This window comes from Leptonychotes weddellii, chromosome 11 (genome assembly GCF_054177405.1).
Source record: "Leptonychotes weddellii isolate Sample4059 chromosome 11, ASM5417740v2, whole genome shotgun sequence".
Lineage (NCBI taxonomy): Eukaryota > Metazoa > Chordata > Mammalia > Carnivora > Phocidae > Leptonychotes > Leptonychotes weddellii.
In genome coordinates this window covers 63,404,287-63,421,350 of record NC_138379.1, presented here as the reverse complement: position 1 = coordinate 63,421,350, position 17,064 = coordinate 63,404,287, and the positions used below count along the sequence as shown (strand labels likewise).

At 39.1% G+C, this 17,064-nt stretch overlaps 1 protein-coding gene across 3 annotated transcripts in view; it reads left to right on the top strand.

The window, feature by feature from the left end:
• MRE11 (MRE11 double strand break repair nuclease) overlaps positions 1-17,064 on the top strand; it is a 73,862-nt gene that overhangs the window by 52,640 nt on the left and 4,158 nt on the right. For all 3 annotated transcript variants that reach the window (XM_081799033.1, XM_081799034.1, XM_081799035.1), the window contains exons 17-19: positions 6,986-7,044; positions 9,488-9,555; positions 14,808-14,886. In XM_081799033.1, the coding sequence (XP_081655159.1) occupies positions 6,986-7,044; positions 9,488-9,555; positions 14,808-14,886 (206 nt within the window). The remainder of the gene's footprint in view (positions 1-6,985; positions 7,045-9,487; positions 9,556-14,807; positions 14,887-17,064) is intronic.

The following is a 17,064-nucleotide window of genomic DNA, read 5'->3' as shown; positions in this document are numbered from 1 at the left end:
AAAATTTTTAATAATTTTTTAAAAATATTTTATTTATTTGACAGAGACAGCGAGAGAGGGATCACAAGCAGGCGGAGTGGCAGAGGAAGAAGCAGGCTTCCTGCTGAGCAGGGAGCCCGATGTGAGGCTCGATCCCAGGACCCTGGGATCATGACCGGAGCTGAAGGCAGACGCTTAATGACTGAGCCACCCAGGCGCCCCTTAAAGAAACTTCTTATCAAGAGTTCTGGGGGCACCTGAGTGGCTCAGCCGGTTAAGTGTCCGGCTCTTGATCTCAGCTCAAGTCTTGATCTCCGGGTTGTGAGTTCAAGCCCCATGTTGGGCATGGAGCCTACTTGAAAAAATAATAATAATTTTTGAAAAGTTCTGTTGTTGTATTTTTACTCTGGTTATTTAGTACTTGAGGAGAGCCAGCTAAGATTCTTATCTTGACTTCAAAAGCATGTTGTCGGGCGCCTGGGTGGCTCAGTTGGTTAAGCGACTGCCTTCGGCTCAGGTCATGATCCTGGAGTCCCAGGATCGAGTCCCTCATCGGGCTCCCTGCTCAGCAGGGAGTCTGCTTCTCCCTCTGACCCTCCCCCATCTCATGCTCTCTCTCTATCTCATTCTCTCTCTCAAATAAATAAATAAAATCTTTAAAAAATAATAATAATTAAAAAAAAAAAAAAAGCATGTTGTCTTTTAGGAAATGACGTCCAAAAAGGTGCTCTTCCATTCTTGGCAGGAGTAAGATAAAAGCAGAGAAGGGGAAAAATAGGCACCATAGAAAGGATCTAGGCAGAGTTCAACATGGAAAAAAAGCCTTGTGAGTTTTTAACAAGTCACTCAGACTCCTAAGTTTGTTTCCATAATAGACTGTACATAGTGGGTTGTTCTGAAGATGAGAGGCAGAGAGTCTGGCACATAGTAGGCCTTTACAAAATGTTTGTTATAAAAAAAAAAGAAAAGAAAAAACAGAGGGAGATAGAAAAGCAAAGTGAAAAAAAATATGTACACTTCCAGGTTAAGTCACCAGAAGTTGGTTAGCATTGACACAAAGGCATACCCACCTTTACCTTAACCCAAACTGCCTTTTTTCGTCCTGGCTTAACTATTTTATGTGAAGCTTTCCTTGCCACAAATGGGCAGAATTAATCACTTAAAGTGAGTCTTTGGGCTTCCATTTTGTTGTTGAGAAATGAGCTATTAGTTAAGCTTGCTTTTTTTTTTTTTTGAAGTAGTCTATTTTTCCTCCAGCTGGCTGTCTTTGGTGTTCTGCAGTTTCACTGATGAATCTAGATATGAGATTCTTTTTTTATCCTGCTTAGGATTTATTGGGCTTCATGAAACTGTGAATTGGTGTCTTTCATCACTCCTAGAAAATCCTTTCCCTTTAGATAATACCTCTGTGCTCTTTTTCTCCTCCCTTCAGAATCTTCAGTTAAATAAATGTAAGATTCCACTCTGTCCTCCCGGGACTATTAATCTCTTGTATTTTCCCTTGTTTTATCTTCCTGTGTTATATTGATCTTCTAATTCACCCATCTGTTGTTTTTTTTTTTAAGTAAACTCTAACCCCAACATGGGGTTCAAACCCATGACCCCAAGATCAGATGTCGCTTTTTCTATGGACTGAGCCAAGCAGGCCCCCATGCCCATCTATTCTTAAAACTGTCCTTTGAATTTTTTATTTTCATTGTTTTTGGTGGGGGTAGAAATTCCACTTAGTTCTTTTGAAATACACTGTGTGATTTTAAAAATTCCCTGCAGATGTTTTTAAGCCTCTCTGTAATTTTGTGTGTGCCTAGTAAGGATATTTGTTCTGTTAGTCTTTGTCTAATAACCCAGTGTCTAAATGTCTTTCGCCTCTTTTTATTGTCCATTTCTGATTTCTGTTTCTGTTGGTTCTCATTTACGGTGACTTGTTTCCTTGCATGTTTCATTATCTGTTGTCCGTAAGAAATGATCAGCAGGAATAATTTGAGATTAGGGATGAAGTTAAGTTGCCCCAGAGTTGATTCATATTTGTTTCTCCAGGCTTCTAGGGGCACCACATGTCTTAGGCCACATAAAACTACATTTAAACTTGTGACTTGAGGTTTGACCAGCTGATAATGTACTTGCAAAATCCTGTTTACATCTGCTTCTCTCCTTAACCACTGGGGTCCCAGCTTAAGGTAGGGAGGAAATGCATCAGGTCCCTTACTTTGAGCAGGCCTTGACCTGTGTTAGCGCTTTCCCTCTCTCTACAGAACTGTCAAAACAGTATGAACATTTGTCCAGATCAGCAGGTCCCCAGGGAGAAGGATTCTGCTTGCCTCTCTAAGTTTGAGCTTTTCTTCTGTTTTGGCTTGTTAATTCTTTATGTGATCAACTCAGTGCCACTAGAATTTTTTTTTATGTTTGATGAAGCAATTTGGGTAGCTTTGAGCAGCAGTGTTTACCTGAAAACCTAGACCACAGTAAACAAATACAGAGCTTTTTATCTTTATTTTCTTTCTTTAAAACTCACATGTGGCTGCCTCCTTTGCATCTAGAACTTTATATCTCATAGGGTTTTTTGTGAGCGTTTTTTTTCCACTTTCTGCCCTCAGCTCCTTTCAGAACTGCTATGCCTGTGAGACCTTTCACAGACATTCTTTCATGAGTCCTCTTCTGTTACCCATTGATAATGTGCAATAAAGCTGTTTGTATAGAGAAGACGAGAGACCAGTTCAGCACTTTAAAATGTTCACAAATAACCCTTTTTTTTTTACAAGTAATAATACTCATTTGTAAAAAGTAAGCCAAAGTAATATGAAACTTAGGATTTCCTGAATTATGTGTAGGAAAAAATCTTAATTGTGGTGCCTTTGCAGCAGATGGTGTGGTTAAGAACCTGGGCTTTGGAGTCAGACCTGGTATGGTCGGCCAGCTCTTCACTGGCTGGTTCCACGCCCTTACACCGCAAGCACCAGCAGAACAGGGGTGGAGTCATTCTTTTTCATCATTTCATCATGGTGTCCGTAGTGCCTGGCTATAGTAGATGCTTATTAAATACTTGAGAATGGCTGAATAAAAGTTACTTAGAGGTTGGATAGCATAAAGGTTAAAAGCATGGTTCTAAAGTCAGCCATTGGTTTGAATTCTGACTCCTTGATTTACTAGTTCTGTGACCTTTTGGGCTTTCCATCTTCAGTGTCCTCATCTGTAAGTGGGCTGACAGTTGCATTTATCTCATTGGGTTATTTTGAGGATTGATGAGAAGATACACGTGGACTATTTGGCATAGTATATACACATATTAAGCCGCCAGTAAGTGTAAACTGTTTCTTTCTATTCTATAAGCCTCAGATCCTTAGCTATAAAATTGGCAGTGTAGTACTGACTCCACAGAGTAGTTACAAGTATCAGTTGAACTTATGGGTATACATTACTTAGCACAGGACTTAGTAAGAATCCAAAAAATGATTGCTGCTATTAGTACTTGTGGCAGTGTTTAAGATAAACTTATGAAAATGGATGTTTTATAAATATTTGTCTAAATTTATCTTTTATCTAAATTCATTTGGTCAAATGGTTTACAGTTGAACTATCTCTAACATTGGGACTTTTTTGAAAAGTGAAATAGACTTTTTAACACATACATGTAAAACATTTTTATTAGGTTGGATTTGGTGTTAAGTCTCTGACAAAATAACCATGGGGTACTAACTATAGCTACTGTAATGCTGGGACAAAAGCACCTTTAAAACTGAAACTTCCAAACCCCTATTGTAAATGGAAGTATGAAGAAAGCTGTAACGGTACAATTCTACCATTATCAAGCCCTGTGGAGTGTAGAGATTTATTATTGTACTGGAATTTTATTGGAAACAATAGATATTACACTTCCAGCCAGCAGCAATTGTAAATAATAGTTGACAGCCCAAATTTTTCCCTTGAAGTTTGTCTGCAGAGGGTGGTGAGTAAGTGAATAGTCCCTCTGAAGGCTCTGTGATTGCGCGTGGTTTACTGTCATGGTGGCCGCTGCCGCATCTACGGCTACTGCTGCTAGCTACGTTATTTGAATACCTGCTACTTCTAGGCACGTGGCAGAATTAGTTCCATTAACCACCTCTTTTTATCTTTTCAGCAATTTTCTGCATGAATTATTAACACTATTTTATGATGTAGGAAAGACGTTAGGGTTTGAGGCCAACGGCCAAGAAAGAATTCTTGAGACGTCTTTGATGCAAAAAGATGGTTTTATTAAAGCACAGGGACAGGACCCGTGGGCAGAAAGAGCTGCACGGAGGTCATGAGGAGCGGCCCATTATATACTTCCAAGTTGGGAGGGGGTTGAGGATAGTGTAAGCCTCCCAGGTATTTTGGAAACGAGGTTTCCAGGATCCTGAGGGGGCCAGCTATTGTTAGGAAAGGTCATTTATTACTGTTTAGTAAAAAGTCCGTCATGAGCCGCTTCAGATGTATATCGGTGGGTCATATACTTAGGGGATGATTGTCAACATGTATTTTGGGGGTTAGAGATAAAGGAAGTTTTCTTTTTTTTTTTTTTTTTAAGATTTTATTTATTTGACAGAGAGAGACACAGTGAGAGAGGGAACACAAGCTAGGGGAGTGGGAGAGGGAGAAGCAGGCTTCCTGCGGAGCAGGGAGCCCGATGCGGGGCTCGATACCAGGACCCTGGGATCATGACCTGAGCCGAAGGCAGACGCTTAACGAATGAGCCACCCAGGCGCCCCTAAAGGAAGTTTTCAAAGGAATTTTTTTTATATGTTAAAGTGGACTTACAGGATCCTGGGGTTGAGCTAAGATTGCCCTTTGCCCTTAGCAAAGTATCAACTTCAAGGCAGTTGAGTCCCTAGAGGAATGTCACTCTGCCTGTTTCAAGGACTTGTCAATGGGCTGTAGGTAGTAAGGAAACTTAGTAATTTTTCTTTTGCCTTTGTTTCCCACATCATTTTATATGTGGGGAAATTGAGACTTAACAAAGCCAAGGAGCTTGGCTCTGGTCACCCAGCTAGTCAGTCAAAATGAGTTTAACTCTACAACCACCATACTGTATTGCCTTCCTAACAGACCTCAGTGCTTATTTTTCTGATAAAGTTAATTTCTCTCACTGACATTTGTTGGGGATAAAAAGAAAGGAAGGTTTGGTTTGTTTTTGTTTGTTATAGGAGGGCTCGTCAGGATCTGAGAGTTTGAGGAGTCAATTAGTGAATAATTATTGAGCAGAAATATTCTTTAAGAGTCATTATGGCTAATTTTTTTATTCAGTTGCCCTGTTTAGCCTTTTGCGTAGAGTTAGGATGCGAGGCCCTAGTAATTGAGTAAAGTGGATAAGAACTTTGCTTCTGCCCTTGATCTCTCCTCTCAGATAGACATCACAAGACTGGGAATAGACCTGGAATAGGAAAAATGAATAAATCATAAATTTAGGCTAGATAGAACAATTCCTTAGTTTCCAGACTATGAGAATTTTGGACTTTGTGGGTTTCTTTGAGCTTTTGACTTTTTCAAGGCCTCTGTCTTTTTTTTCTCCTCTTGCCCTGTTCAGTTTGGGGGTTGTCTTGGGGGAAAACATTGTTTTATATTAAGAAACTGGTAAGGCTTAAGAGAAAATAAAACTCTAATTGGCAGTTTGAAATTTATTCTAGGTTTTAAATATTCTACACCCAATTCAGTATGGGGGGGAGTGGGGGGGTTACCTCACCCCACTAAGCAATTCTTGGACATCAGCTGGGTTTCCTACAATTCGACTCAATTCTGACACTGTCTATCCAGAGGTAGCATTAGATTCCACAGGGTTAAGGGCTGAGTTCCACAAGATTGCCTCCTTCCACTTCAGAGGCTAACCACAAACTAGCTGTGCTTCTGACTGACTGGCTATCAGTCAGTTTCCCCTAATTCCCTCTTTGGGTTTAATTAATTTCCTGGGGCGGCTCACAGAACTCAGGAAACTAGTTTATTCACTAAATTTATTGGTTTATTACAAAGGATATAAATCAGCAGCCAGGTAAAGAGATACAAAAGCTAAGGTCGCAAACAAAGAAATTGTATCTTCAGAGAGTTTGGGGGCCAGCACCCTGGCATATGGAAGCATTCTGGTTCACCACCTCTAAGCTTGCCGAACCCTTCCTTTGGGTTTCTGTGGCAGCTTCATTACCATTAATTGATTGAATCATTGGCTATTGGCGATTGATTCAACCTCCTGTCTCTGTGGAAATCATGGGGTGGGACTGAGTTCCAACCTTCATTTCCGATTTCCTGGTTGGTTCCCCTGGCAACCAGCCCCAGTTTTAGGTTTGGTCCAAAAGTCACTTCATTAACATAACAAAAGTCACTTTCCTGGCTCTTAGTACTTAGGAATTTCCTAGGGTTTTAGGAGCTCTGCCAGAAATGGGGACCAAGACCAAACACATTTCTTATTATAAGATCATAGTGTCATTGTTTTGACTTGGGAGAAAATAAAGGGTTACCTAAACTTCATGTTTCTAAGTTTTTAAAGCTAAAATGTAAGGATTTAAAGGAAGTGTTATCATAGCATAAAAGATACACTGTTTTCTAGGATTTCCTCTGGACTCTTCCTTTGATATGGCTAACAAAGTAGAGGAGAATAAGAAAGCTCTTCCTGGAACCATAGGGTTCGTAATATAGCCACAGGGAATGGTACTTCCAACTGTAAGAGAAAGAAGCAAATATTTGGGGTTTAATCCATTAGATGGTCAGATTTTTATCCTTCATGTAGTTTCTATAAAATATTTTTAGTGTAGGTATATTTATGAGTGTTACCTGTTATTATACTTGAATAAGCCAGGAAATCAGGAGACTGGCAGCTAGGCATTGATTTATTTGAACATATATTTCCACCTCCCTTTAGATTTTAAAAAATATAAATGTTTTATAATTGGCCATCATGATTTTTGCAGATAGAGCTTACAAGATCTTTAGCTAACAATATGTACAAATTTTTTTCAGTTATTTTAAGAATAACATAACAGATGTTTATTCTTTCACGTTATAGCCTTTAAATCTGCAAGACAGCAGCCGTCCCGAAATGTTGCTGCTAAGAATTATTCAGAGGTAAGATAAAAAGTTTTATAGTTGTGTGTTAATAATTTATACTCCCTGCATTATGAATTGTCAATTCTTTAATTTACAAAGTAAATAAAAGAAGGAAAAAGTGGGAAGCATTAAAGCTGGAGAGAATTTTATGGATTATCGAGACTGAGGGCTTCTAGGATTTTTGTTTTCTTTAAATACTGTATCTCATGGTGCTCGCTTCGGCAGCACATATACTAAATACTGTATCTCATGATTAGAAATCCATAAATGTATGTTTATAGTAATATTTTCAAGGATAACAGTGTTGAGCCAAAAAGGTCCATGCATGGAATATTAATATTGAAGATTGGAGTTCAGTGCGTATAGAAGTCTTACTTAAATCTGGTTTCCTTTTGTTATTTATCCTCTCATAATACTGTGGCTTGTTCACTGATGGCTGGAGCTAGACTCAAGACAAACTAAGCAGCCAGAATGTAAGGACCTCTGTCTTAAGCTCTAGATTTAACATAGGCCCTCTGCACTTCCTTTGGATTCCAAGATTTTATATGGGCTTGATGCTCCTATTACCTTACTTTCAAGACCCACATGTCTTTACGCCTAAGGCAGTGCTCTTGATTCTGTGTCAGGATTTCTCAGTAGCAGCACTGTTGACTAGGTAAGTCTTGGTTCTCAGTAGCAGCACTGTTGACCAGGTAAGTCTTGGACCAGGTAAGTCTTACTGGGAGGGACTGTTGTCTGCATTATAGGGTTTTTAGCAACATCTTATCCCCTACCCTCTAAATGCCAGTAGCAACCCCCCTAATTATGACAATAAAAAATGTCTCCAGACATGTCCGTAAGTTTCCAGAATAATAGTTACTATCACTTACAGTTGAGAATCCATGCTCTATATCAGACCTGCCCCAGTAGTGTTTTTTCAAATTTCATACTTCGTCTCTTGAATATGTGACACAATTGACCCTTTTCCAGGAAACTTCTCTGCTCTGATTCTCATTTTGTCCTTTTATCTCCCTAAACTTCATCTCCCCCCCTACCTGTTGTTGTTGATATGTGGGTGCCAGTGCTAATAACTTTTATCCTGAGCTCCATTTTATTATTTGCATTCAACTATTGCCTGCTGTCACTTGCAGATCATCTAAAAGCAAAATTAGCACATCCACAAGGTAGTGTCTTTTCTAGATTTTTCTCTTGTAAGGCAGGAACATGAGTTCAAAAGGAACAAGTTGTGCTAAACTAGCTTTTTTTTTTTTTCATTCTTTGATTGTGGTTACACAGTGGTAGATTGGAGGAGTGTTGAATACATTTGATTCTTTCAAGGTACATAAGACAATCTTCTGATAGTTTTATGACAAAATGCAGAAATATTGGCCGGATTCATAGCTTCTTGGACAATTGCATTTAACAATTTTTTATTAGTAGTTCAATGTCAGCCTGGAGGGGGAGATCTCAGGTGCTGTTTTTTCCCTGTTTTGCCCTTGGCTTCATTCGCTAGTTGAAGACATAGCAAATGTGTGTATTAAGTGTCAAGATAACACAAAACATAGAGAGATAAGTAGTATTTTGGATGATAGAACCAAGAATAACAAATATCTCAGGGCTCCTGGGTGGTTCATTTGGTTAAGCATCTGCCTTTGGCTCAGATCATGATCCCAGACTCTCTGCTCAATGGGAGCGTGCTTCTCCCTCTGCCTGCTACTCCCCCTGCTTGTGCTCTCTCTCTCTGGCAAATAAATAAATAAAATCTTTAAAAAAAAAAAGGAATCACAAATATCTCTACTGGGACCTAAAACTAACAAATGATGTTTAACGGGGATAAATGTAATAGAAAGATAGATATCCAGTACTTCCCACATGGTTTTATACCTAATTTTAAACTGGAAATGGAACACTAATGGTCTGACTCCTCACTAGAACCCAAGAAGTCCACAGGCACTGTCTGCACATGACGTGTGAGTCATTCACCAGTCTAACTGCATGTTCCTCTAGGTACACCGGCTGCCATGGTGTTCAGGAGAAAAGTGAGCTCAGACATGTATAGAATTGAAGAGTGACATTGGAGGGAAGTCAGGCTAAGCTTCAGGTTTTGTTTTTTGTTTGTTTGTTTTTTAAGATTATACATATTTATTTGAGACAGAGAGTGTGCATGAGCAGAAGGGAGGGAGGGAGGGGCAGAGGGAGAAGGAGAAGCAGACTCCCTGCTGAGCAGGGAGTCTAATGAGGTGGGACTCGATCCCACGATCCTGAGATACTGAGATCATGACCTGAGCCAAAGGCAGACGCTTAACCCACTGAACCACCCAGTGGCCCAAAGCTTCAGTTTTAACAATTGGTTTCTGCCCCCTTTTTTCTGACTTTTTTTTTTTTTTGTATATTTGAAAATTTTTTTTGAGATTCAGCTATTTATTTTTATTCAGATAAATTCCATTCCCATAAAAACTATTCCGTTTTGTTTTTCCCTTAGGTGATTGAGGTGGATGAGTCAGATTTGGAAGAAGACATTTTTCCTACCACTTCAAAAACAGAACAGAGGTAGGTGCAGTGATTTTCTGCAAGAAGAAACATCTGAAAAAATTTAAAATTATCCAGAATCCTACCTATATGTTTTTCTGTGCCATAGAAGTTTAATAGATTTATTTTCAACTGGTCAAGTAAATAGAGAAGTGAAAAACAGAGCAAAGGCTAGTTCATAGAGGTGATGCAGCATTCTTGCAGGTGTTTTTCAATGAAACTTAACCTGTAATTTATCTCCTTTTGCCTTTATTACTCAAGAATTTTCCTGATGGAGTTCTGTGTTCTCTCTAATTAACAGAAAATAGTTTTGTATTTTTTTTAGTATTTGATTTCAGCTTCTCTTCTTCATTATCACATTTTTACATACTGAGTTACACAGGGTGCCGTGCTGAATGAACACTAAAGAGAGGATCACATTGGCTCTTCCTGCCTTTGGAGCACTTGTATGCTTTTTCTTGTCCCTTTTGGTTTTTGCCATTTTTGCTATTACTGTAAAGCTTGGCTTGATGCACTATTAGTATTTCTGTGTTAGTATTTTAGATGGACACTGCTTAACTGAAGCTCAGTTAATGAAAATTTCTACTTAAGAAGATAATCGAGAGCTTGTTTTAACAGATTTTTCACCTGATTGCTTTTTAACTCAAAATAATCTTCATGCCAAAGTAACCCATGCTGGGGTGGCCTGCCATTGGCCCCTACAAAATTATCAGGGTGCAGCAATAAAGAGTAATGTCACAGGCCACAGACATCTGCTTTGAAAGGGAGATCAGGGAAGGCGTCTACGGAGGTCACATTTAAGCTGAAATCTTACTGAGAGACTTGACCTTGCAAAAAGCAGAGGGAAAAGCACATATGGAGTCTCTCTCTTTTTTTTTTTTTTAGTTTATTTTTTCTTTTTAATTTAAATTCCGTTAATTAACATATAATGTATTATTGATTTCAGAGGTACAGGTCTGTGATTCATCAGTCTTAATATAACACCCAGTGTTCATTACATCACATGCCCTCCCCAGTGTCCATTCCCAGTTACCCCATTCCCCCACCTCCCTCCCCTCCAGCAACCCTCAGTTTGTTTCCTATGATTAAGAGTCTCTTAGGGTTTGTCTCCGTCTCTGATGTCATCTTGTTTTATTTTTTCCTCTCTTCCCCTGTGATCCTTTGTTTTGTTTCTTAAATTCCACGTGGGTGAGATCATATGATAATAGTCTTTCTCTGATTGACTTATTTCACTTAGCATAATATCCTCTACTTCCATCCACGTCGTTGCAAATGGCAAGATTTCATTTTTTTTTTTTTTTGATGGCTGATAGTATTCCATATACTACTCTATATATAGGTGGTATACATATATACGACCTCTTCTTTATCCACTCATCTGTCGATGGACATCTGGGCTCTTTCCATAGTTTGGCTATTGTGAACATTGCTGCCATAAACATTGGGGTGCAGGTGCCCCTTCAGATCACGGTGCCCCTTCAGATCACTGTATTTGTATCTTTGTAAATATATATATATTTGTAAATACCTAGTAGTGCAATTGCTGGGTTATAAGGTAGCTCTGTTTTTAATTTCTTGAGGAAACTCCATACTGTTTTCCAGAGTGGCTGCACACCAGTTTGCATTCCCAACAGTGTAGGAGGGTTCCCCTTTCTCCACATCCTTGCCAACATATGTCATTTCCTGACGTGTTAATTTTAGCCATTCTGACCCGTGTGAGGTGGTATCTCATTGTGGTTTTGACTTGTATTTCCCTGATGCTGAGTGATGTTGAGCATTTTTTCATGTGTCTGTTGGTCATTTGTATGTCTTCTTTGGAGAAATGTCTTTTCACGTCTTCTGCCCATTTCTTGACTGGATTTTTTGTTTTTTGGGTGTTGAGTGATAAGTTCTTTATAGGTTTTGGATACTAGCCCTTTATCTGATAAGTCATTTACAAATATCTTCTCCCATTCTGTAGGTTGTCTTTTGGTTTTGTTGACTATTTCCTTTGCTGTGCAAAAGCTTTTTATCCTGATGAAGTCCCAATAGTTCATTTTTGCTTTGGTTTCCCCTGCCTCTGGAGACAAGAAGTCTAGCAAGAAGTTGCTGCGGCCGAGGTCACAGAGGTTGCTGCCTCTGTTCTCCTCTAGTATTTTGATGGATTCCTGCCTCACATTTAGGTCTTTCATCCTATATTGAGTCCTATATTAATCAGGCCTCCTTTGGTTCTTTGGTCCAGTAGAAACCTAACTCACATTTGCTTAGGGAAAAGGAGTTTTATTGAAAGAATATCAGAATATGTCCATTGAAGGAAGAGAGAGTCCCTTTCGTACTTGTTGGGTCATTTTTGTCTTTGTGAGTGAAAACACACACAAACAAGAACAGGTGTAGCTTTCTGAGGTTTTTTCCCCCAGTTGTGCATCAGTAGTTGAGAGGAATGTAGAACTTTAGCTTGCATGAGGTCCTTATTTTTCATTATTGGAACTAATGAAAATACTATTTTAGTATGTTTGACATATATTTTAAGGGTATTAAAGAAAAATACCTTGATTTTGTTACCATTTGGGGTTGTCTGCTTTTCAGTAGAATAAATGTCTGTTGCTTTCTTATTTACTCATGAGGTAATAAGAATAACTGAGTTTATTCTTCTGAGCCTTTACATGCTCACATGCACCCCAGGAGGGGGATGAAACTATAACTACGTTATCCTCATTTTTCCCTTGGAAGAAAGTGAGGCACTTGGAAGAAAGTAGGTGAAGTGACTCACCTACGGTGACTCAGCTAGTCACACATCCAGGCATTCTGCTCCAGACCTGTCTCTGCTGTTGCTTCGTAGCATAATAGATTCACCTCTCAAACCATTGTGCAGGCAATAAGAACCATTTAAATGATGAAAGGCAATTTAGAAATTAACATTTTAGCAGCAGATCTGAAATCAGCCACCGTAGATTTGTAGTTTCTGATGACAGCAACTGAATGACACAATTTAGGCGGGTTTTGAAGAATTATTTACTAATGGCATGGTTTGTATGGTTATTTTGATTATTTACGGTACTTAAGCTCTGCAGCTTGCTAGGTATGGTCCTTGTACAAGTTTTTTTACTTCTCTCTGCCTCAGTATCCTCATTTTGTAAAAGGAATATAATAATATTTACCCCATAGGGTTATGAGATTTAAGTGGGTTAATATTTATAAAGTGCTAAGTACAGTGCGTGACACACAGTAACAGCTCTGTGTTTGTTAAATAAATTAAATAACAGGCTAGGGAAAATAGAGCAAGAATAATAGGAGGAATGGTAAGCAATAAAAGCATTAATATGCCCGGCAGTTAACGTGAAAAAGGAAGTAACTTCCAGTTGTAAAACTCCCTTCTGCCAGACAGGTAACAGAAAGCCTACTTTTCCCTGGAAAAGTTGTCCAAACTTTGTCCTTGCACCTTGGAGTGGTGGGGAACTCACATTTTTGCGGCACCTGTTACGTGCCATATACAATATAAAGCCAATTTAACATGTTACCTTGTGCTTAGAACACTGCTACAATGGACTTCTTGGCTGAACATCTCTAGACGGGACCTCTAATTTATGACCCCAAATGATATCGGAACAAAAAGGTAGAAAATTTACAGCCCTTGGCGCTCAGTTTGACACACCCTATTTATTTTAGCCATCCACATGAAGCTAATCAAATTAAACCCTTTCTCATATCCAGGACAAGGCCCATTTATTCGACCCAGCAATCAAAATGATAAAACCATTTCTTTCCCTCCCCACTGTTGATTTCTAAGGATAAGGGATCCTTTGCAGATGAGATCTGTAGGTCTGTGGGGTTTCCCGATGCAGAACTTAGGACTCTTGCTATGATCAGATGAGCCACTGTCCCTCAGAGATGACTGGCTTGTTTCTGGGTCCTTTTGGTTATTTGGGGAGTCATCAGAAGCAGAGTCAGGTCTCAGTGGGTGTTTCCTTCCGTAAACCACCCCCTTTGCCCAACCCCCAAGAAGAACACATTCACTTAACTTTGCCACCTTGGCAGTGTGGCTTTATGCTCTTAATGATCTGCTTCTTCCTGTCACAGATAGAAACAAGTCAACAACTGACCAGTTCCTGCTTAGGTCAAGTATAGAGAGATGGGCACGCCCCAGATGGATCACTTGATAAATTTCCTTGATCTCTACTTTTAAAGCCTTGTTGCCCATCAAGTTTGCTTGATAGATCCTCCTGTCCTTTACTTTTATGTAGATGAACCTGTGGTTTTTTTCTTTCCTTTTGACACATGAGCTCTTGATTCTCAACCTACTTGTCCAGACAAGACCTTCAGACATACTTCTCTTGCTGTAACATCCCAAAGCATGGTAATAAATTATTAGCTAAGAATTTACAAATGCTGCTTTCATTTAAGACAGGAGTCAGCAAACTTTCTGAAAGGGCCAGATAATAAATATTTTAGGCTTTGCAGACCAAGAGGCAAAATTGAGGATATCATGTAGGTATTTGTATAACCATTTAAATGTACCCCATTTCAAAGTGGGAAACTTTTAGTGGCAGTAAAAAATCAGGCAGGCTGGATAGGCTGCAGTGGCCTGATCTAAGAGGATTTAGAATTCCTGCTGATAAAAAGACATACAAATATGAGTTCCATTACCACAAGTTAAGCTTCGTAAGGATGGGAATCATGATCTTGTTCGCTGATATTTCCCAGGGCCTATCAGAGTACCTGGAAAAGAGCAAGCACTCAGTATATATTTGCTATTTGATTTGGATTGAACACAAATAATACGAACAGTGAGGTAACCCTAGAAAGCAGTGAGCCTCCCCTGAAATCTCTTTATCTTGTTACGGAAACATAACTGGTATTTAAATACAAATATTTCAGTGTTACAGTTTTCAGGAGTGGGGGATGATAGTAGATGCATGTTAATATATGCTAAGCACTATAATAATAAGCAAGGATCAGTGTAGTATTGAATATATGTCAGGCACTGATCTAGTATATTAACACAGTAGATCTCTAAAACATTATTATTATCCTCATTTTATGGATGAGGAAATTGAGGCAGAGAGGCTAAGTAACTTGCCTGAAGCCACATAGCTAGCAAAGACAAAACTGGAATTCAGACCCTGGCCCTAGAGTCCTTTTCCTCACCATTAAGTTTTTACTGTCTCTAATGTAGGTTGAAGGGAATGTATTAGCTATTTTTATTCATGGCTGCTACTAGAATGAAAAATTGAGCTTAAAACGGCTTATGAATTCTCTGGTTCGCTTTCTTTGTTTTTTCCATGTTTCTGCCTCAGGTGGTCAAGCACATCATCATCAAGCAAGCGCATGTCCCAGAGCCAAATAGCTAAAGGGGTCGATTTTGAATCAGATGAGGTAATAAAGTAATATTGTTAAATCTTCATCAATTTTTAGCTGTTTATAAAATTTAAATAAGGACTGCTAAGCTAGTTGCTGGAAATTATTTTTTTTAAATACTACATTGATAACCTTCCTTTGAACTGTACTTAATGTTAAGAGTCAACAAGTAGCATTTGTTGAGTAAATGTAAATACTCAGATATGAAAGGCCTGCCAATTTTTAAAATATGATATTCACTCAATTCTTAACTTAATTTGCCCTGTTAATCGTGGATCAGAATAGTTTTTCTCAGCTTCTGTCATTTGTATTTGAAGAAGTGGTGATGATATTCTAGAAGTTTTTAATGTTACTTTAATAAAATATTTATTAAGTACTTACTATATGCTTTACACATTTCATATACAAAAGGGTACATGGTGGTGATTTTCATTTACAGAGAGGTTCAGATATTGACTGAAGGTGACACATGGCAGGACGTGTGAAAGAAACTCCAGTTTCTGTCTGGACCAGAAAACTACCAAATCTCTTCTAACCTGAATGAGAAGGAATAGGAAGAGGCAGACTCAAGACTAGCCTCTTGGCTTTACTCATCCTTTGGTTCAGCTGCGTTAAAGCCTGGCCTTTCCTATTCCTCCACGGCAGCCAGTTGAAGGGCCTTTTCTAGTTTTTGTTGAATTGCTTTAACATGTTTTTCTTAGCTCTATAACCCCTTTCATTTCTTTATTTTTATTTATTTTGTTTTTTAATTTTTAATTTTAATTTTTATTTATTTTTTTAAAGATTTTACTTATTTATTTGACAGAGAGAGACACAGCGAAAGAGAGAACACAAGCAGAGGGAGTGGGAGAGGGAGAAGCAGACTCCCCGCAGAGCAGGGAGCCCGATGCGAGGCTTGATCCCAGGACCCTGGGACCATGACCTGAGCTGAAGGCAGACGCTTAATGATTAAGCCACTCAGGCGCCCCTTTTTTTAACTTTTTAAAAGATTTTATTTATTTGAGGGAGCGAGCGAGCACAAGCAGGGGGGAGGGGCACAGGGAGAGGAAGAAACAGGCTCCCTGCTGAGCAGGGAGCTGTACCCAGGACCCTGAGATCATGACCTAAGCCAAAGGCAAATGCTTAACCGACTTGAGCCACCCAGGTGCCCCATTTCTTTATTTTTATTTAAAAAGTTTTTTAATTGTGATACAAACATACGGTGTAAAATTTGCCATCTTAGGGGCACCTGGGTGGCTCAGTCCATGAAGCGTCTGCCTTTGGCTCAGGTCATGATCCCAGGGTCTTGGGATCAAGCCCCACATTGGACTCCCTGCTCAGCAAGGAATCTGCTTCTCCCTTCTCCCTCGCCCTCTGCCCCTGCTCGTGTTCTCTCTCTCACTCTCCTAGTCCCTCTCAGATAAATAAATAAAATCCTTAAAAAAAAAAAAAACTTGCCATCTTAAACATTTTTCAGTGTGCAGTGCTCTAGTGTGAAGTATATTCACTTCGTTGTGCAGTAGATCTCCAGAATTTTTTCATCTTCCAGAATTAAAAATATCCACACATTGAACAACTAACTCCTCATTTCCCTTTCCTCCCAGCCCCTGGTAACCACCATTCTAATTTTTGTCTCTCTGAATCGGACTGCTCTAGATACAGTGCTGTGAGTGGAATCACAGTACTTACCTTTTAGTGACTGTCTTAATGTCACTCAGTATAATGTCCGGCAGGTTCATCCCTGCTATAGCATTTGACTCACACCTTTCATTTTTGAGCTTCAGCTGTTGCTGTCATGTTCCTGTATCCCAGCTGTGGTTTTGAACCAGCTTGAGGAGAGGACTCACCAGCAGTTCAGGCTGCAGAGAAGAATGGCAGCATGAGCTCAGTCTCCCTGTGAAATACTCAAGTGTTGCCTGCAGGAGGGAAGCAAGCAGTTGTGGACTCATTTGTTCATTCCAAACATCTAGACAGACATGTTAAATGTTACAGTTAAAGATTTGTATATAGTTCATGTTAACTGCAAAGGAAAACAATGAGCAAATTATTATGCCTCAAGTTGGATTTATCTTTGGTTTTTAATAAGTTCTGCCTTTGTTAATAGCAGAAAATGAATCAATAAATGTGAGTTTGTATTTTTCAAGGCATTCATTTCTCACTAGAGATAGTTAATTTAGCTAACATTTGAATGTGTTGATGGTGATATCACCAACAAAG